The sequence below is a fragment of the Chiloscyllium punctatum genome, chromosome 9, assembly GCF_047496795.1.
Source record: "Chiloscyllium punctatum isolate Juve2018m chromosome 9, sChiPun1.3, whole genome shotgun sequence".
Classification (NCBI taxonomy): domain Eukaryota; kingdom Metazoa; phylum Chordata; class Chondrichthyes; order Orectolobiformes; family Hemiscylliidae; genus Chiloscyllium; species Chiloscyllium punctatum.
Window position 1 is genome coordinate 34,432,947 of NC_092747.1, and position 22,456 is coordinate 34,455,402.

The window sequence follows — 22,456 nt, forward strand, 5'->3', positions numbered from 1 at the left end:
CTAGCAACTGAAAAGTGAGCATCTATGAGACATCATGGGTCATCAGTAGTAGAAGAATCATACTTCAACACAATCTACAACCTTATAGCCAAGCATACCCCCACACTACCATTACAATTAAGCAAAGGATCAATCCTAATTCAATGAAGGGTGCAAGAGGGAATACAATGAGCAGCACCAGGCATACCTAACATTGAGGTGTCAACCTGGTGAAGCTACAAAAACAGGACAACGTGCATGATAACTCACTAAAGAAAGAGGTTTCACAAATATCCCCATCTTCAATGATCAGAGCCTAGTACATTGGTGCAAGAGTCAAGACTGAAGCATTCATAACAATCCACATTCAGAAGGCCAAGTGGATAATGGATCTTGGTCTCCTCCAGAAGTTCATAAGCACCAGTCTTCAACCAATTAAATTCACTCTCATATCAAGAAATGGCTGGAGGTGTTGGATTCCTTATGTGAGGTGAGAAAGTGCCTGCCCTTGACATCAAGGAATTCTAACAAAACTGGAGTCAATAGCATCAGGGGAAAACTCTCCACTGATTGGAGTCATACCTAGCATGAAGAAAGACGATTGTAGTTGTTGATGGTCAGTCATCTCAGTGCAAGGACATTGTTACTTCCATAGGACAGTGTCCTAGACACTTAACATCCTCCAGTGTTTCATAAATAACCTTTCTGCCATCATAAGGTCAGAAATAGGAATGTTCACTGATGATTGCACAACAAAAAGCACCATTTACGACACTTCCGATATTAAAGCAACCCACACCCAAATGCAATGAGGGCTGGGCAATATCCAAGCGTGCGTTAAGTGTTAGAGAGAGAGACACACAGAGCGAGCGCGAACGATAGAGAGAGAGAGAGAGAGAGAGACAGACACAGGCAAGCGTGAGCGCGAGAGAGGGACAGACACACAGGGCGAGCGTGAGCGAGACACACACACACAGAGCAATAGCGAGGGGCACACAGAGTGAGAGAGAGAGACACAGACTGGAAAAACAGTCCAAACTCCAGAAAAGCATGCAGAACCTACTCCTTTTGCAAACAATGGGAGTCAATGTCACAGAGGATCTTCAGGAGTTGAAAAGATAGCAAGCCTTGCTCTTTACCTCGGAGGCCTCCAAGATAATCACGGTGCAGGTTCCTCACCATGGAGCAGGATGAGACGTGATCACATTCCTTCTTCCCAAAGGAGAACAAAGTGAGCTCTGTGCTCAGCAGCCTGTAGGAAGAGGATGCCTCAGATCCTGAGGATCAGCAAATCCTTCAAGATTAGTATGCAGGTTCGCTTGAAAGTTAGGAAGGCAAATGCAATGTTGACATTCATTTCAAGAGAACTAGAAAGGAAGTGCAGAAATGTACAACTGAGGCTGCATAAGGCTCTGGTCAGACCATATTTTAAATATTATGAGCAGTCACTAAAGATACACTACTAATGAAGAGGTTCCAGAGGAGATTTGCAAGAATGACCACAGGGATGTCAAATGAGGATGGACATACACAACGGAATTTTGAAGGATAGGGGGTTCTAATTGAAACACACAGGAAACAAGAAACCTGGATAAAGTGGACATGGAGAAGATGCTTCCATTAGTAGGAGAGGCCAGGACCAAAGGGCACAGCCTCAGGTAAAGAAACGGCCCTTTAGAACTGAGGTGACAAAATATTTCTTCAGCTAGAGAGTGGTGACTTTGTGGAACTCATTTCCACAAAGGGCTGTTGAGGCTAAGTCATTGAGTATTTGAGAGATAAATAGGTTCTCAATTAGTAAGGGGATGAAGAACAATAGGGAGAAGGCAGGAGAACGAAATTGAGAAACAGATCAGCTATGGTCAAATGGCAGAGCAGACTTAATGGTCTGAATGGCCTAGTTTTGCTCCCATATTTTATGGTCTTTTGGTCTACGGTTAGGGGTACAGATAGTTGTTTCTGTGGCCTCAGACTCCAGGATGGCGTGTTGCCTCCCTGTTGCCAGGGACAAATGTCTTTGAGCGGGCACAGGATATTATGAAACTAATGACCTAAGCAGAAAGCGAGATGAGGTCCTGCAAAGGGAGTTAGGTAGGAATGTGAAAAGCAGAACCTCTAGGAATGGAATCTTGGAATTACTTCCTGTGCCACGTGCCCATGAGGGTAGCAGTCTGAGGTGTATTTGTTTTAACGTGAGGTAAGTGACAAGCCAGACGAATGAACTGAGAACTCTGATTAATAAGTGTAACCATGATATTGTAGCTATTAGAGAGACTTGGTTGAGAAAGGGACAAGACTGGCAGCTCACCTTTCTGGGATTTAGATGTTTTCAGGCGAGATAGAGAGGGATGTAAAAGAGATGGGGGAGATTGTGTTACGGATAAGGGAGAATATCAGCCTATACTGAGGGAGGACACCTTGGAGGGCTCATCCAGCGAGACTATATGGGTACAGCTCAGGAATAGGAAGGGTGAAACCACTTTGATGGGATTGTACTACAAGCTTCCCAACAAACAGCAGGGGATTGAGGAACAGGTATGTGGGCAGATTATGGAAAAAATTAAAAACAAAAAAGGTTGTGGTGGTGGCTAATTTGAACTTTTATTTTGACTGAGACTTGCTTAATGCCAAGATTGGGGGAATTTGTTAAGCGTGTTTTTTCCTGAAACAATATCTAAATAGTCCAACGTGGGAAGGGGCCATACTAGACCTGATATTGTAAATGAGCTCAGTTAAGTGATTAAAGTTTCAGTGGGAGTCATTTCAAGAACAGTGTCCTTAATTCTGTAAGTTTTAAGTGACTTATGGATAAAGACAAGAGCAGCCCTCGGTGAAAGTATTAAATTGGGGGAAGGCTAACTACCCACTATATTAGACGAGAACAGAGGAATGGAGATTGGGGTGACTGTTCGAGAGTTAATTCACATCTGACATGTTGGAATCTTTTAAAGGACAATTGACTAGAGCTCAGGATCAGCATGTTGCTGTGAAAGTGAAGGATTTAGGATAGTAAGATTCAGGAACTTTATATGACAAGAGAAATTAAGAGTTTAGTCAAAAAGAAAAAGGAAACCTCCACAAGATTGAGGAAATCGAAGACAGACAGAGCACTTGACGAATAAAAGGATAACAGAGGAAGAACTTAAACAAGGAATTAGGAGGGCTAAAAGGGGCAATGAAATGTCTTCGGCAAACAGGATTAAGGAAAATCCCAAGGTGTTTTATATGCATAAAAGAAGCAAGAGGGTAGCTAGTGAAAGGATAGGTCTGCTCAAGGATAAATTCCATAAAGGAGGGAATTTCTGTATGGAGTCAGAGGAAGTGAGTAATGTCCTTAACAAATACTTTGCATAGATATTCACAAAAGAGGGCATGGTTGATGGTGAGTCTTGGGAGAGGTATATTGATATCTTCAGGCATGTCAATATAAAGTTTGCAGTGTTGGGTGCTTTGAAAAGTATTCAAGTAGATAAGTTCCCAGAACTTGATAGGATGTGTCCCAGAATACTGAGGGAGGTAGATAAGGAAATTGCTGAGACCTTGTATGAAATCTTTGTATCCTCTTTAGTCATAGGAAAACTCCCAGAGGACTGGAGCATAGCCAACATTGTTCCTTTGATTCAAAAGAGTAACGGGGATAATCTAGGAAATTACAGGCCAGTGAGCCTTATGCCATTGGCAGGGACATTTTGGAGAATATTCTTAGGACTAGGATTTACTCATAATTGGAAAAATATGGATTTATTAGCAATAGGTAGCATGGCTTTATACAAGGAAGGTGGTGTCTCACAAACTTGATTGAGTTTTTGAGGAAATAAGAGTTAATTATGAGGGCAGGGTGGTAGATGTTGGCTGCATGGGCTTTAGCAAGATCCCTTATGGCAGGCTGATACAAAAGGATGAGTCCCATGGGATTGCAGTGAGCTAGTAAAATGGATACAGAACTGGCTTAGTCTTAGACAAAGTAGCGGTGGTAGAGTGCTTTTCAGGTTGGAGATCTGAGACCGGTGATGATGCGCAGGGATCAGCAGTGGGACCCCTGCTGTTTGTAATAGCTTAAATGATTTGAAGGAGAACATTAGTGCCCTGATTAGTAAGTTTGCAGACAGTACAAAGATTGGGGAGCTGCAGATAATAAGGAGAGTTGCCAGAGAATACAGCAAGAATTAGATGTGCTAGAGACTTTGAAGAAGAAATGGCAGACGGAGTTTAATGTCGACTAATACAAGGTGATGCACTTTGGGAGCTCAAATGCAGGAGGGAAATATACAATAAATGGCAGAACCCCTTAATAGGATCAACATACAGAAGGATCTAGGCATAAAGGTGTACAGTTTCCTAAAAGTGACAACACAAGTGAATAAGGTGGTCAACAATATGCTTGGCGAGCTTGCCTTCATCTGCTAGGGTAAAAAGTATAAAAATTGGCAAGTCATGTTGTAGTATATAGAACTATAGTCAGGCCACAACGGAAATATTGTGTACAGTTCTGGTCACATTACCAGAAAGATGCAGAGGCTTCAGAGAGGGTACAGAAACTACCTACTAGTATGTAGTCTGGTAGAGAGGGCAGTAGTTAGAAGGAGAGATTGGACAAACTTGGTTTGTTTTATTTGAAAGTCAGAGGATGAGGGATGATCTGATATAAGTTTACAAAATTGAAAGGCATGCATAGGCTGGATAGTCAGATGTTTTCCCAGTGTAGAAATATCAATTATTACAGGACACAGGTTTAAGATAAAAGGGGCTAAATTTAAAGGCGATGTGAGAAGGTTTTATTTTGTTTTGCACAGAGGGTGGTAGGTGCCTGGAATGCACTGCCAGAGGAAGTGGAGGAGGCAAATAAAATAGCAATGTTTAAGAGGCATTTTGATCGGCAGGAATAGAAAGAGAAGAGGGGGATATGGATAAGATAGAGGCAAAAGACTTTAGTTAGAAAGGTATCATGTCCTAACAGTCTGTTCCAATGCTGTATACTGTTCTATGTTCATTTCTTTTTCTCAATTTCATCAGAACACAATTCTTGTAGGATATGGAATTGACAATATTTGTGAAAGGTTTATAAACTTCAACTTTTTTCTCCAGTGCTAAAAAATCTAGTAGTTACCAACAGCAAGGCACACGACCTTTCAAAAGGTTTCCCAACATTGTATATGTCATTCTATTAATCAAAAACACCTCCCCATTCCAGATTGGTTCAGATGAACCAGCAAATGTTTAAAAATTCATTTCGCTCAAACCTTTCCTTTGATTGTCATTATTTTGGTATGTTCTCAGCTGATGTTAGATCTGGACACGGCAGACCCTGGACTGAAATCTGGCTTGATAGATTTTTATTTTTGGTTTTAACAAGGTTGTCTTTTTCTGACAGATAAACACAATGCTGCAGATTCAGGTTTTAACAATAAAACAAAAGCTTGTTAAACAAAAAGATAAAAATAGAATAAACCAGACTATTTGGATATAATACAAATTTAAAGATTTGGAAACACGCAGTAAAATACAATCTCATCAATGCTAAGAACGCACTCTTACACTACTCCCTCAGATAGAATTTCCTTTGCTTTCAAATTTATACAGCTTAATTTAAGTGCTGCTTCAATTCCCCATCTTGAGAATCTGACAGTCTCTTCCTGGAGCTTTTGTAAATCTGAGTTTAGACTTTCTTTGTTTGAAATAACTTCAGGGTTGAAACCGAACACTTCTGATTTGGAACATATAAACTAAAAACCTTACACTAAGGTAAGCATTTTTCTTAATCATCTTAAAATATCTCCCTTTTGTCAGGAATTACAGTATCTTTACATATCCAGCTTCAAACACGATTTCTACAAACTGCCAAAAACTTAAAAAGTTACTTTTCAAGCAATGGATGTTTCCAAGCCTGAAAACATTCCAGAATCTTCTATAGGCAACCCTAATGCACTACACAATGTACTTTGTTTGTTTGTAAACTCTCCCAATATAAACAGAACTCCATTAATCCCCAAAAAATCTTCACTTTACATTGTATTTTAAAAGAAATCACCATGGCTACAGAAATACTTGAAACTTAATCATTAACCTTCATGCACACAAAAATGCGGAGATCATAACAATCAAAGATAAATAATATGAATACACATGAACCATACACCTTATATTTCACAAAATGACACTTCCCCTTCAAACACAAAACGGGTGACTTTGATTTCTGCATAGAATAAATGCCTCAGCAATTTAGAGACTTTATTTTCATCAATGCAGTTCATTGAATGATCAAATCCAGGTACCAGATCCATTCATTGAAGTTCAGCGAAGTGGACCACCTTTTCACATCTGTTGCACAAAATTCATAATCCAACCATTGTGTTTTACTTACAGGAATTACAAAATAAGCATATTCTTCACTTCTAAACACAATCCAATGACAACCGTTCACACAGCAAAATGACCAATTACTGTAACATACGTTGTGTTACTCTCATACAATGCTTGCACAGGCACATTACATATCAGCAAAACAAACATACTCTTATGAACAGGCTATATCTCATGTTCTTCTCCAATTCTGCCGGACAATGTATCACAAAATTAGTGTCAAAGATGGATGTACTGATGCCACTGTATTCGTGATCAAATAGACAATTTGGAAAAGTTTAATTCAGAAGAGGTTAAGAGCATGTACACATCTCAGAAATTGTATTCAATCATGAACTGAAAGAATGGAAATGATTGACACCACAGTGAAGTATAAATGAACTATTTGGCTAAGCGTTCTGGAAACTAGAACCCACAGACCAAAACGCTAACAGAAACCTTAGGCAGATGGAATTGAACAGAAGTTTAAAGAGAAAAACTTCTTCGCTGAAGTGTAAGATAGAATAATAACTGCTATGAAGCATTACGACTGCAGCTGATAGGACTACTGGACAAGAGTCAAAGCTGGCTTGATGGATCATATTTTTTGTTAGTTAGTTAACACTGGTTAGTCATTCAGACAAACTCACACTAGGCTGCAGATTTTCTTTAACAGAATATAAGTTTACTACACAAAGAAACTATGTAAATGTAGAAGACAGCTAGAAAGATCTGAAACACGCAACATAAAATGGCAACCTATTTCTCAATACAAACTTGATTGAGTTTTTTGAAGAAGTAACAAAGATGATTGATGGGGACAGAGCAGTAGAAGTGATCTATATGAACTTCAGTAAGGCATTCGACAAGGTTCCCTGTGGGAGACTGATTAGCAAGGTTAGATCTCATGGAATACAGGGAGAACTAGCCATTTGGATACAGAACTGGCTCAAAGGTAGAAGACAGAGGGTGGTGGTGGTGGAGTGTTTTTCAGACTGGAGGCCTGTGACCAGTGGAGTGCCACAAGGATCAGTGCTAGGTCCTCTACTTTTTATCATTTACATAAATGATTTGGATACGAGCATAAGAGGTACAGTTAGTAAGTTTGCAGATGACACCAAAACTGGAGGTGTAGTGGACAGCGAAGAGGGTTACCTCAGATTACAACAGGATCTTGATCAGATGGGCCAACGGGCTGAGAAGTGGCAGATGGAGTTTAATTCAGATAAATGCAAGGTGCTGCATTTTGGGAAAGCAAATCTTAGCAGGACTTCTACACTTAATGGTAAGGTCCTACGGAGTGTTGCTGAACAAAGAGACCTTGGAGTGCAGGGTCATAGCTCCTTGAAAGTGGAGTCGCAGGTAGACAGGATAGTGAAGGCGGCATTTGGTATGCTTTCCTTTATTGGTCAGAGTATTGAGTACAGGAGTTGGGAGGTCATGTTGCGGCTGTACAGGACATCGGTTAGGCCACTGTTGGAGTATTGCGTGCAATTCTGGTCTCCTTCCTATCGGAAAGATGTGAAACTTGAAAGGGCTCAGAAAAGATTTACAAGGATGTTGCCAGGGTTGGAGTGTTTGAGCTATAGGGAGAGGCTGAACAGACTGGGGCTGTTTTCCCTGTAGCATCGGAGACTGTGGGGTGACCTGATATAGAGGTTTACAAAATTATGAGGGGAATGGATAGGGTAAATAGACAAAGTCTTTTCCCTGGGGTCAGGGAGTCCAGAACTAGAGGGCATAGGTTTAGGGCAAGAGGGGAAAGATATAAAAGAGACCTAAAGGGCAACTTTTTCACACAGAGAGTGGTACGTGTATAGAATGAGCTGCCAGAGGATGCGGTGGAGGCTGGTTACAATTGCAACATTTAAGAGATATTTGGATGGGTATATGAATAGGAAGGATATGGGCCAGGTGCTGGCAGATAGGCCTAGATTGGGTTGGGATATCTGGTCGGCGTGGACAGATTGGACCAAAGGGTCTGTTTCCATGCTGTACATCTCTATGACTCTATGACTCTATGACTATTCAAGTCAGAGATTCAAGTCCAGAGAAATTACACCACCTCATTATCAAGTCATCGGTCTGCTCGTTGAGCTGGTGAGTTTGTTCTCAAGACATTTTGTCACCATACTCAGTATCAGTGAGCCTCTGGAGAAGTCATTGAGCTTCGCCAGAGGCTCACTGATGATGTTATCTAGCATGGTGATGAAATGCCAGAGAACAAATCCACTAGCTAAGCAAGCAGACCGACAACCTGATCCACAACCTGAGCTTCAAATCTTCTCCAAAATCTCAAACCACTACATTTTTAAAAAGTTGCTACTTAACTGACTTTTTTTGCTATGCAAATAGTTCAGCTAGCCCTTTCCAAATATGCGGACATGAATACTTCACAGATCTGAGCCCCCAAACCTTCTCAGTTCAAGTAGACTGTAGATTTCTATCAAGACCTTCCCCAATTTGGAACAGTCGCAAAATAAGCCCTTCTGCTGGCAGTGATGAGAAACTAAATTGGTTTCTAAAAACCAGTGTCCTCTCAACGAATTGAAAACAAAAAATACTTACATTCTAGATTCTTCTGAACTAGGAAAGAAAAACTAATGGCCTTGAATATTTCCACTACCTGGCATAAACATCTTCCCATGAATTAGAGGTCTGTTATAATCTGTTTTTAACTGTTCCATAAGGATACTCTGACCTTTTTTCCAAAAACAAAATTCTTCACAAATGGAACAGTAATTTACCTCTATTTTGAAATCCAAATTCTAAAAAATATGTAAATTAAACATATTTCATTGTAAAAGCATGCATTTTCAAGACTTAAACACACATGCAAATACAAGATCAAGAGCTGTCCTCAGTTTTGTAGGCTGTAACAGGGTCCTAATGCACATCTGATTAAAATCTCTAATTAAAGGGGGCATTTTCAACAATCAACTGGACATCTGAGCTGCAGTTAAAGTTTTCACTATATCGCTAAATGTGCGACATAGGTCTGCATCCAAAGAATACATTGGAATGCTAGGAATATGAGACAACTCGAGAATCGGTTCGCATATTTAAAAAATTTGTATGCATTTGTGCTAATAACACTGGAGCATAAAATTAAAACAGAAGTGGTCAAGATTCAAAGCAAGACAATTCCTGAGGGCAAGAAGCGATTTTGCTAATCGAAATTGAACCAGAAGTGTAAGGCATACTAACAAATACTGATTCCAGAAAGTCAAAAGATGTACCATTAAAAACAATCAATCACTCAGTTGAAGAAGAGTGACAACCCTAACTAGAGATAGTTGAAAGCTCCAGATTTATAATCAAAAATCAGAAAAGTAGTGAAACATTCAACGAAAAAGTTGTGACACTGAAAAATATATCATGACAATGTAATTATGGCACATTCATAGATGGTACAATACAGATATTTGTATAGATTGCACAAACGTAATCAAAATTATTAAATGTTCACAATCTTGCATTTGAGATCATGTCTAAAAGTCTTCTTTCCTTGGTGATGGCAAAGAACAATTAAAGATTTCTTCTTAAGTGATTATCAGAGTTTCTGTCTACTCAGAAGGCTTCCATCAAGTCCAACATAGGAAAACCTAATTAGAAGAACGTTGATAGGAGTTGCTCAAATGACTAGTTATCGCTACAATGGCAACCACATAGCATAGGCATTTCAGACAGAAATACCAAATGCTTTAATTGCCAAAGGCAAGGCTATATTGAAACTGCTCATCAAATGAAGGCCAAAGCAGGAAACAGAACTCATCCAGTGCCAGCAACATCACGAGGGGGCAATTCACAATCCGCAAGTGAATGCACAATGTGCAGAGGAACTAGGGTTCTATTATATTTAGATCACCAGTAATCACTCACGTGACAGAGACTTTTATACAAAAAATAAATTAGCAATCAGCAGTACATTAAAGTGCATATCAACAACTGCAGATTGCTTGCTTTGGAGCAGAGACACATGCAAGATCAGATTTCATGACACGCTTCAAATAGAGCATCTTTTACATGAAAATCAGCTGGGTGAGTTGTTGGAAATGCTTGGACAAATGAAATGTAATGTCTAATAAATGGGCAAATCACAAATTTTTATTTATTCATGGAGCATGGGCATTGCTGATCTGGTTTATTTCCCAGTCCCAAGGGCAACCCAACCGGCCATATCCACATTTCATGAATTAATTTTTTAAAATGCTGCCGCACCTACATCAAATGAATCAAAGTTAATAAGAAGTGATCAAATTCACAGATTAAAGTTAGACTAGAAGCATGTTTTTTCTAAGTTAAGACAACGAAGAAGCTAATAGTTACAGCAGCATTTGACGACATTTATGAAGGCCATAGTTGGTGTGTAAGTGCACATCCAAATCAGACCCGAGGCAACGCCAGCAGAATGCAAGACTAGCTCAGTTTCTTATTCTCTCTAAGTCCAGGTTGAAGGGTGGCCAGAAAAACTTGCAGGATTTAAGCTATTCAAGTGGACTGAGCGAGCCAGCAGTACACCACAATATGGGTTTCTACTTTTATATGAAACTGTCTCATAGGCACAGCCTTCTTCAAAAATCTTCAAGCTACAATAGATTTTCTAAGATTGGTGCATTGCTTACTCAATCAAGATGGCATATTCATTGCAGGCACAAGAGGAAAATATTCATGTTTCGAATTAACTGTTAAAATGGCTCATTGATCGCAATGTGAAACGGAAGAAAAGCAAGCGTGCCTTAACCTAAAGGTCAATGAAAAGGGATGCAATGAAGAAAACAGAGACTATAGTCAAAGCCAAAGAAAGTGGATAAACTTACACCTTTTCTAGGTAGGGTTCAATACTCAATTGCTGGCTGAGCTTGTAGACAGACAAATGCAAAACAGGAATGTTCCTGAACACAGTAAGATGCTTATGATGCATGCAAGGGAAGTCTGAACAGTGATGCACATTATGACATATCATAATGGCTTGTGATAATTTACTGCTTTAACTCTTTGGTATTATCAATGATCATAGTCAAGAAAGATCTATAGCATTTGTGTGGCTTATCCTGACCAAAAGTGAACACAACTATGTACCAACACAAAAGGAAGCGCTTGCAATCAGCTTCAAAATCAAACATTTCACAGAATTTGTACTCAGGAGAATTTTCACACTACACAAGGTCACAAATACCTAGTAGCCATTTATCCTTTAATTCATTCAGGTAATGTGTGCTTCACCGGCTGGGCCAGCATTTATTCCCCATTCCCAACTTCCCTTGAGAAATTGATGGAGAGCTGCCTTCTTGAACAATTGTAGTCCATGTGTGAAAGGATCGAGAACACAAGGACACAGATTTGAAGTAATTGGCTAAGCAACCAAATAAGTTATGAAAATGGGAGTGGGACTGCAGAAAAGGCATATTCATTGCTGAAAAGGCAGAGTCAACTGAGATATTCAAAAGAATCTTAGACTTATTTGAAAAATAACACTGCTCAGGGTTTTGGAGACAAGGCAGGAGAAATGCTCTTTGGACAGCCACAATGAGGACATGATAGACCTAATGACCTTCTATTCTGTAATAATTTGGATTCTGTTACTGACAGGTCATGTGACAAGGCTGCATCAAATGGTGGTAGCAAGGGTATTTAGGCAAACTTCAGGTTGTAGAGCATAAGATACCAGTGACATATCAGAAATTCAAGACAGTCAGAGTGCAGAGGTGAGTGCAGTGGCCATCACTAAGGAAAAAATGCTGGAGAAGCTGAATGATCTAAAGGTGGATAAATTATCCTGGACCAGATGGACTATACCCCATAGTTTTGAAGGTGGTGGTTGTGGTAGCATTGATGATCTTTCAGGAACCACTGGATTCAGGGAGTTTCCCAGAGAACTTGAAAATGGCTCGTGTAACACCCTATTTCAGAAGGGTGGAGGTTAGAAAACAAGTTACTATAAGCCAGTTTACCTGACCTTGTTCATTGCTAAGATTTTAGAGTCCATTCACAAGGATGAGCTTGTGGAAGTGGAAGATAGCTGAATTAGCACTGCCTAATCAAGTGGAAGTCATCTCTAATAAATCTGGCAGCATTCTTTGAGGAGGTAACAAGCAAGTTAGACAAAGGAGAGCCATTGGGCATTACCTATTGGATTTTCAGAAGGCCTTTGACAAGGTGCTACACAAAAGACAGTTAAATAGGTAACAGTCCGTGATATTAGGGGCAAGGTACGAGCATGATTAAAGGACTGGCTAACTGGCAGAAGAGAGAACGTGGGGATAAAGGAGGCTTTTTCAGAATAGCAGCCAGTGACAAGTGGAATTCTGCTCCAATAAGTTATGGTCTTATGGAACACGCAGACAACTGGTAGAAAAGCCTTGACAGGAAGTTGTTTGTTTGTTTGTCTGGTCTAAAATGTAATCTAAAAATCATACTACCAAAATTGTATAAATAAGGCACCAAAGCTCCTTTACACTCATTGTCAACTATTCAGTTTCAACTGCTCAAACAACAGACATGTTGTCACCCATTTTTGCTCGTTATGGATCACCAGAGAAACTGGTCACACAACAGTCCTTAAATTTTGTTGTTCTCCGATCAAAATTTCATGAAGCAAAATGGCATCAAGTATATCCACACTACTTTTTACCATTGAGCACTGAAAAGAGGAAATGAAAGAACAAGCATTGTACAGTGTTCAAACTTCAGAATGTAACAATAATTGGCTAACTTCTTGCTGAAGTATAGAAAAACTGTCTATTCCACTACAGAATATAGACCTGTTGAGCTTTTGCAGAAAAGACAATCAGGGACACGATTGAAACAAAATCAGAAATTGTCAAAGAAACTCAATAGGTCTGGCATTATCTGTGGAGCGTAAACAGTTTCAAAGCCAGTGACCCTTCTTCAGAACTGGGTAGTTCACAAAGCATTAACTCTATTTTCTGTCCATAGACGCTGTTCAATCTGCTGAGTTACTTCAGCAATCTATATTTTTGTTCCAGATTTCTAGCATGCTCAGGTGTTTTGTTTATAGGACATGATTGAGTCTGGTCCTACCAAACCTAATTGTTAAAGCTAATCAAACAGTTCTGTTAAAATTGTCGAACCAAAAGCAATGCAATTTCAGGCAAAAGAGAGATGTTTGTGTTTTGAGCCTCCCCCAAAAGACTCTCATATGGAATATAGGAAATATAGTACAAGTAGGTATAACCAAAAGATTCACTTTTGAAATGTACAGAAAAGTGACAAGTGTAAGTAAATTAGATTAGCCCAGCAAGGGAAATTGTCAGCACTCAGGAGATCACAGTAAATTTTGAGCCAATCCAAACTTCTGTGACTAAATTATCAACTTCTTAAAAAACAGGATCTAGAGTGCTGAATCAAAATTTAACAGTCCAATAGCTGATTTTGCCCCTTCAGAAGGTTTTGTAACCTAGTTATTGAACTTTTATTTATATATAAGCAGGAATTAGGCACAGAGTGTGAAAAATACTTCAAGATTTAGGACAAGGCTAGAATATTTCATTAGTACTTTGTATCAATATTTACTAAGGAAGAACATGCTGATAAAATATCAATAGAAGCAGAGATGATAGAGTTAATGGATAGGGTGAAAATTGATAGGAAAGATGGATTAAAAAGGCTGACTATGCTGAAAATGGAAAAATTTCCCAGGCCAAATGGCAATTCTTCTCAAATTCACACGTTTCTATTGAAATTCCAACAATAATTGGAGTATATATTCTGGATTTACTGATCACAAAGACCTAGGAAACTAAGTTAGTGTTTTAAAGGAAAACTATGTAAAATATTAAAATGTCTTGCTATATAATTTCAGCAATTCCAGTGATTGGATTACATTGTTTTGATGTGTGATGTAATTGTGGGCTGCAATTAACACTGCTAAAGGAGAATTTACTTCCTATCGAAATAAAAATTCCAATAATAAGGTAGGTAATCTGAACAAACGAATGCTTCAAAATATGTGGTATTTGCATCACTATTGTGCAAATTTATTCATGCTGCCAGACAAAAAGCATCAAGGAATTTGCCAAAATGAGTATTACTTATGGAATAATGCCACTGGTTGAAAGTGCACCAAAGATTGTTGCCCACAATTATATCACCATATATGAAGGCAAAATAAACATTCATTATGAAACACAAGTGCATTTTCTTTGCACACAAAGGTACACAATATGAACATGCTATTTGTAATACAAAGACTCAAACAAATTTAGTTAATTACAAGTTTTTAATGCATTCAGATGATGGGTGCTTCACTGGTTGCATCTGCAATAATTGCCCATCTCTAATTGCCCTTGAAAAAGCAGAGGGGTAGTTGCTTTCTTCAACCACTGTAGTCCATTTGGTGCAGGGACACCAAGAATACTTTTAAGGGAGGGAGTTCCAGTATTTTAATCCAGTGACAGTGAAAGGACAGTAATACATTTATAAATATATCAACAAAATACGATATTCAAAAGGATTTTACACAAGAGACTTTATCCTCATCAAGGCAAGGGAATTAGTTTTGGAGAGCTCTGTCAAAGTCCTGAAGACGACAAATACAGCATAAATGGGGAGAGAGTAGCAGAGTGCACTGTGGGGATATACACATCAGACACATACTTGCAGCACATAAACAGCCTAACCCACCATGCACCACACACAGACCCCATCTTTGTACACCCACATATACAAAGTTGTGATCGCCCTACTGGACTGTTCAGCTGCTTGCATTAGAGAGATGATTTGTGGTCGTTTAACTGGAGGGTCAATACTCCTAAAGAAAGGGAGAGGTTAGAAGCAGAATCTCTCCTGTGAAAAAAAAAGAGAGACCATTCAACTCATCAAGTTTGCACCAAACCTCCAAAGAGCTATCCATCCAGACTGAGACCCCAAACCTATCCCCATAAGCCCATATTTGAATTGAATTGAATTGCATTTTTTGTTACGTGTTCTAATCCATATAGACCTGCACCACCCTGTGCTGGCCTCTGAGCATCTCCAGAGGAGTTTCACAAGAATGGTCCCAGGAATGAAAAGTTCAAATGAGGAACATTTGAGGACTCTGGGTCTATACTCAATGGAGTTTACGGGGATGGAGGGGAATCTAATTTGAAATACACAGGAAACTGAGTGGCCTGGACATAGATGATGTTGGGAAGCTGGGAGAGACTGGGACCAGAGGACACAGCCTTAGAGTAAAGGAAAGACCTTTTAGATCAGAGATTAGGAGAAACTTCTTCAGCCAGAGAGTGGTGAATCTATGGAATTCTTTGCCACAGAAAGCTGTACAGGCCAGGTCATTCAGTGTATTTAAGACAGAGATAGCTAGGTTCTTGAATCTCAAGGGGAAATCAAGGATTATTGAGCATGGGGTTGAGAAATTTAATTAGCCATGATTGAATGGCAGAGCAGACTTGATGGGCTGAATGGCCTAGTTTCTGCTCCTATGTCTTATGGTCTCTGTGGGACAATTTAGCATGGCCAATCCACCTGCACATCTTTGGACTGAGAGAGGCAACTGGAGCATCCAGCAGGAATCCGTGCAAACACTGGGAGAATATGCAAAGTCACACAGACAGCCACCCAAGGGAGGAACCAAACACGGGTGCCTGACACTGAGGCAGCAGTGCTAACCGCTGAGCCACCAAACCACGCAGGTTGAGGAGAGTCCTTCATGGTAATTTCAGCTCGTGTAAGATTTTAACCCACACTGCTGTCATCACTTTGCATTGCAAACCAGCCATCTAAGGTAAATGACCCCACTCACCCTCACTAGTCCAAGATTTCTTTCTGTAGCCTTTCTTCATTAAGAGTCATATTTGTCCAGGATTTGATTGCCTGTAAACTTCTTAATCATACCACTTACATTCAAGCCCAAATCACTGACATGGACCACAAAAGCATAGAACCTAGCAGTGATCTTATGATGCCCACTGGAAATGGACCTCTGGTCACAAAACCAACCAAAATCACCCCTCATTTTTAAGCCAGTTTTATAAGATTGAAGAAGTATAGCACACAAAGGTATTCCCTACTGTTAAGTATTAAACTCTTTTTAGTATATATTAATAACCCTGATCTGGTGCATACAGTGCATAATTTCAGAATTTGCAGATGACCTGAAATTCAAATAAACTAAGCCCTGAAGAGAGGAGCAACAAACTTCAGGAGTACATGGACTGACTGGTGAAATGAGCAGACACAGGGCAGATTAAGTTTAAGTTTAACGCCAAGTAATGATAAATTATTCTGTTTTCTTAAAAAGATAGAAGCAATATTAACTAACTGGTACAATTTTGAGTGTGTGGCAGTTCAGAAATACCTGGGATTTTACATACGCAAGTCTTAGAAGGGGGCAAAACAAGTTGGGAAGGCTATTAAAAGGCATAAGTAATTCTTGGATTTAGAAGTAGAGGCACAGAATACAAAATGAAGTTATGTCAAATCTTACAATAGACTGGCTTGGTCCAAGTTGAGGAATTGTAACCACTTGTGGGTTTCATACTTTTATGAAGACATACTTAAACAGGATGCAATATAAAAAAAGAATTTTACCAGAGATTAAACATTTAAGACAGACTAGACTGGGCTTGTTCCCCTTAGAGCAGAGAAAGTTAAAAGATGACTTGGGGAAGGTGCAAAAACAGTATTAAGGGCTTTGATTAAGTAAATAAATAAAACCTGTTGCCAGTTGAAAAGTTGATAATCAAATGATCAATTTAAAGTAACTGTCAAACGAATGAAGAGTTGAGGCAAGAAAATTATATAGTATATTGCTGGCTGAAATGAGCTGCCCGAAAGGTGATGAAAAGCGGATTCAATAAGAAGTTTCAAAAGGCAATTAAGTAAATACTTAAAGTGCAAAAGCTTGTAAACAACTGTGAAAAGCAGGGAGTGAAACTAACTCTAATACAACCAGCAGAGGCAAAAGACTGAAAAGTCTGCCATATAATTAAGACTCCAGAGCTGTAACCTTCAAATCAGAACGGAATCAGACCAGTCAATTAACAGAATGCACAATCATTCCAAACAAAAAGTTGTTGTTCTGGGCAATTTACTGTTAACTTCATAAAATGTACTTCAGCGCAAAGTTTAGCACAGAAAATTAAGCTTTTCACGCTTCTGGAAAACGATCCACGCAAATCAATAATAGCAGTCAATTTGTGGTTTCTAAGATGTTGGCGGTATCTCTCAATCATTAGCTCCATAACTGACAGATTTCAGATTAAGTTGAGGTGAATAGTATAGCAGTCATTTGTGAATTTCAAGCAAGTCTGGTGGTTTTCCAAAATGCATAGTGGTCCTCTTACCCATCTGTTCAAAATTGAGGGAAATGCGAATACAGCGCTACTGCATTATCGTCCAAAAGCTAATTTGTTATTCAAACCAGTTCGTTGCCAATTCAAAGGCGCTACTATCATCTATATATTCATGTGTGCTCGGCTGTTTTAGTAAGAAAAGTAGAAATTAGAAATTCCTTCGAGATCAGCACTTTCAGATATTAAAACAGCCAGAAACACTTCACCAAACCACGCAATGTACTTTCGAACTTCCCCATAAAATGTCAAATAATGCTAATTTGATACTTGGTCAAATGGGACAGGGACTTAACCGCAACTTGTCAAAAACAAAGCCCTTATATCGCTGGTAGGCAGGGCTAAGTCTTAGGAAAGTGTTTCCAAAGTGTTTAAGTGGAAAAGTAAATCAGACCGTTGCGTGTTATCCCCAATCAGACCCGTTGCTCCCTCCCCTCATACGAGCAGGAGATGCAGACTATAGCGACAGTATACTCTTTCGGTTTCAGGATAATTTCCAGCAGATCAATTTCCATAATACTGTCACTTCGCCTTCCTCCTCTCGTCGCCACCGCACCCCCAACCCACCCCACACCATTTGGACGCAGCTGACATGCCCTCTCCTATTGCAGGTTGTGTCTGGATTTCTACTTGCGTTCACAATCTGGTTAATTAAAAGAAACCTTAACCCCTTTCAGCCAGGTGCAACACAGCCCATGGCAATAAACCGTCCAGGCTGCATTTGATTCCGCATCGGTTCCCAAAAACAAAAAAAATGTCAAAGCGACAAGAATTCACGTCAACATTTCTGCGTTTGTAAAATAGAAACCCACCACCCACAACCACCCCCTCCCCGAAAGACGATTTTTCCCCCCCAACCACCATCCTCAAGGGCACAGATTAAGGACAAATGTAATCGCCACACTTTAAATAAAAACTCACCAAATTAAGCACAGTCTCCACGATATCCCTGTTGCTGACCTCCCCAACTTGGATGAGGCCGATGACAACGGCGAATTTCATCTTAATATTCCTAATGGGAACCGAGGGGTTAATGCCAGAGATGGACACCATCGAACCCACCGTGTCTGCTGCTGCTGTCGCCGCCGGCGGTAGTAGCTGTGGTTTGGAGCCGAGCTCCAGACCCCCGGCCCCGGCTTCCCCTCCGGAGCCCAAGCCGGTGTCTTCTCCAGCTCCAGCCGCTGGAGGCTGCATGTTTACCGGCAGCGCCGGTTTGTCGCTCGCCATGTCCTCCGACAGGATCAATTCCTGTTTCTCATTCACCGGCACCAGAGAAATGGGGGGGCGGGGGGCGGGGGGGGGGGGGGGGGGTGGAATATTCTGGAAAAAAAAAGCTCAGCAGTATTCAACCCACACCACTGAGAGGAAAATAATCAATACGGGGAAGTCTTCCCTTTCAATACATGGCAAGGCTCGTTTTTTTTTAAAAGTTCGATCTCTCCTTGAATTTATAAAACAGAATGACTGTAGTTTATTTTGCTGCTGCCGCCACCACTCGCAGCCTTATCATTTTCTCCGCCATCTTCTGGACCCCCTCGCTGCAGTCAGCATTGCTGCGCATGCGCACTGGGCGCCGGCGGGACCCGTTAGACAAGTCTCAGGTGCCCAGGTGACAAGTGCACATGTTGCCAGCTCATGGCAGTCAGCGGAGCGGGATCAGCTTATTCCGAGGGAAAACAGAAGTGCACCGCGAAAACAAAGCACGAGTAGAAACCATTAAACCCCGTTTTATTAACGTCTGCAATCCTTTCCCCTTTTTTTTGTACGTTTCCGCGAACTAGTCAAAGTGATGAAAATGCTGAGCCATGTTGTAATTGCCTCCAACCATAAACCAGTGTCATTAAAGAAGCAAGCAGCAGTTTGGAGGAGTTTTCAACAGGTATTATTATGAATAGCATACGTCTGAAAATATCTGCAATTACGTCAAAATACTCTCGAAACGAGTGTGGACTAAACAGGGTTGTCCACACTCATTCTTATTAGGAGTAAATGGTATATTATAGTGAATTGGTCATTGGGATTTTCATGAGTGAATCAAACTCTAAGCGTTTTTGTTTTCTGTGCAGTGTGAATATTTAAGAATATTTAATTTTGTTCGTCCTCAAATCGGTTTTGACTATGAAGAAATGTATTTGAAATTAAGGGAAAAGGGCGTTTTTATATCCAACAATTTCTGGAATATCCTTCGGTACCTTCATCCTGGAAATCCAGTCGACTCCACCGATTGTACCGCATTTACTCATACCGACATTCCTGTAATGTCAGAAAAAAAATAACGTCACATTATGTTATTTTATGCAGCATCTAGTTATTGGGAAAAAGTGTCTGTGTTCCATAACTGTACAACCCGAATAAACATTTTCAACAAAGCCACTGATCCTTTTATTTATCTTATTTCAGAAATTGAGAAAGCGATTTTTAGACGCATTATTTCGGAAAGCAACCACTGTAAGCAGAATGTAAACGCAAGATCGCCCTCTTATTCATTATTGTTTAGACCTGTGTGAAATTAAATCTTTCCTCTCTCGGTTTTTCATATTTTCTGGGACAATAAAAGACTGGCACGTAGAGTCAACCAAACAGACGGGTTTAACAAAGGAGTTATGGATAATTAAACGACAATAATGATTTTTGTTAAACGAAGCCAGAAATAGGGTAACGAGGAACTAGAACAAGAAGTTTAGCTCAAAACTTTCTAAGAACATTGTGAGATGAATTGACCTCTCATTTCTTTGTGAATTTGTTAGGACTACCACGAGAAAACTATTGTAGAATAATACCTTATAAAATCACCACTGTTTTGCTTCAAAAATGTAATTTATATCAAATCACTTTGCTTCATGAGCAGCTACAGCCAAATGTTTATGCAATCTTACATCGGGGCTTTTTCAATTTTGGACTTTACCATTTGTAATGAAACTTAAAGAGAAGTAAATTTATCCAGTCCAAAACATGTTTAATTAAATCTTGAATGCCCGAGTCACAATAGACACCAGGGCTCATTCGGAATCAAAAATGATTTTATTCGTTCCTATTTATATGGATTAGTTCTCAAATAAAATAATCGAGATAAGAAAGGGAGATTTTGAAATGAAAAGACGTGGTCGTACGTTTCGTAACATACAATAGTACTCTCACTTCTTTCATGGTAGTCGCATCATGCCCTTTGAAAACCTTTTCAGTCATTTTATAGCTCGGTGCTAATATTAGCATGCATAAATATAAACAATTTTGAAAACAGTCCCGACGTTGCTTTTATCATACATTAAATGCTTCCTTAATGCATGATACAAGGCAAGTTTTTGTTTCTGATTTCCACCAGGCAATATTTAATTGGTATTTGAGATTCATCAGGCTTATGCCAGAGTTTTATTTATCTCTTACACAATTACATAAAATTGAGCTTCACGATGATAATATTTGAATAATTTGTTGTAGGTCTTCCAGGCCATTGCTCACAGGCGTAGTAGAGCGATTCTGTTTCTTACAGAAACATTCATTGTTTATTTATTTGGTGATTTCCCCATTTTTCCTTTGCCATCCTTACACACGGTACTGTTTTACGACGCAAAAGAAGACTATTGGGTACAACGGATCTATATCAATACCCATGTTTCACAAGCACCTCCTCCCATCCTATTTCAGCTCACCCTATCAGTATATTCCTTTCTTTCTGGTGTTCTTAAGCTCTTACGTAACTTTAATGGTCCCATTTATATTTCCTCCAACATTTCTCTTTTTGATTCTCATGCTTTCCCTTCTTATGTCTTTATGGTACCTGTATTTATCCTCATCTTTGCCTTTCTGAAATGTTTATTGTCATCAGTCTTTACTGCCTTAACAATCTGCAATGGGGTTTGAGTGGGAACTTGATTGAAGCTATCCAATTTATGGCACACACAAGTTCATCATATTGAACCCGAGGTGTAGTTGAAATGCAACAATGTCCTGTTTTACCAAGCAGGGAAAGAAAGGAAGCAGTTATTTGAGCAATAGTGGAAGAGAGAGGTTACGATGCTTTGACGATTGTCCCTAAAGCTACAAATCATCCTGCAAAACGTGTATTTTGGTACAAATGGATGAAATCGGCCCTACACATAGGTATGTCCTGGTTAACTATTTCTTTGGATATTGGCAGATCAATTGGTACAATGTGGTGTATTTTCATCTGAACACAAAAGATAAGAGTTCTCTATTTTGTATCTGTTTTTTTAAAAAGCATCACTAGCACAGTTAGCATTTATTGTCTATTGCTAATTGCCCTTAAGATGGTGTGTTGCTTTCTCAAACTGCTATGGTATATCCGGTCTTTTAATTCTTCGATGGGATATGGGCATCACAGGCATGGCTAGCATTTATTATCATGCCTATTTTGCCCTCATAGTGGCTTGCTTGGCTATTTCAGAAGACAGTTAGAGTCAACCACATCGCTATGAGTTTGGAGTCACATATAGGTCAGACCAGGCAAAAAAATTAATTAAATAATTTAAATTCCAACAGTTGCTGATGTGCTTTGAGCCCATGTCCCAGAGTTTTAGGCTGGGTCCTTGGGATATAAGGCAGGTGATATTACTACTATGCTACCATCTCATCCCAGCTTTTGTCGGTACATCTACTGTCATATCAAGAAGGGAGCTTCAAGCTTTGACCCTGCAGCAATGAAAGAACGGCAACATAATTTCAAGACAAGATAGCTTGGATGGGAAATTGTGAAATTAAACATTTCCTTGTCTTTCTAGGAGTCAAAGTCATAGATTTGGAAGGTCCTCTCAAAAAAACTCTGGGCAAGTTGCTGCACTGCAATTTGAATGTGTTACGTAACT

General features: G+C 39.6%; 1 protein-coding gene across 1 annotated transcript in view; it reads right to left on the reverse strand.

Moving 5' to 3' along the window:
• nbeaa (neurobeachin a) overlaps positions 1–19,183 on the reverse strand; it is a 913,644-nt gene extending 894,461 nt beyond the window's left edge. Inside the window, exon 1 of the mRNA XM_072577218.1 lies at positions 18,555–19,183. Within this exon, the coding sequence (XP_072433319.1) occupies positions 18,555–18,860 (306 nt within the window). The 5' untranslated portion in view covers positions 18,861–19,183. The remainder of the gene's footprint in view (positions 1–18,554) is intronic.
• Positions 19,184–22,456: the final 3,273 nt, after the last annotated feature.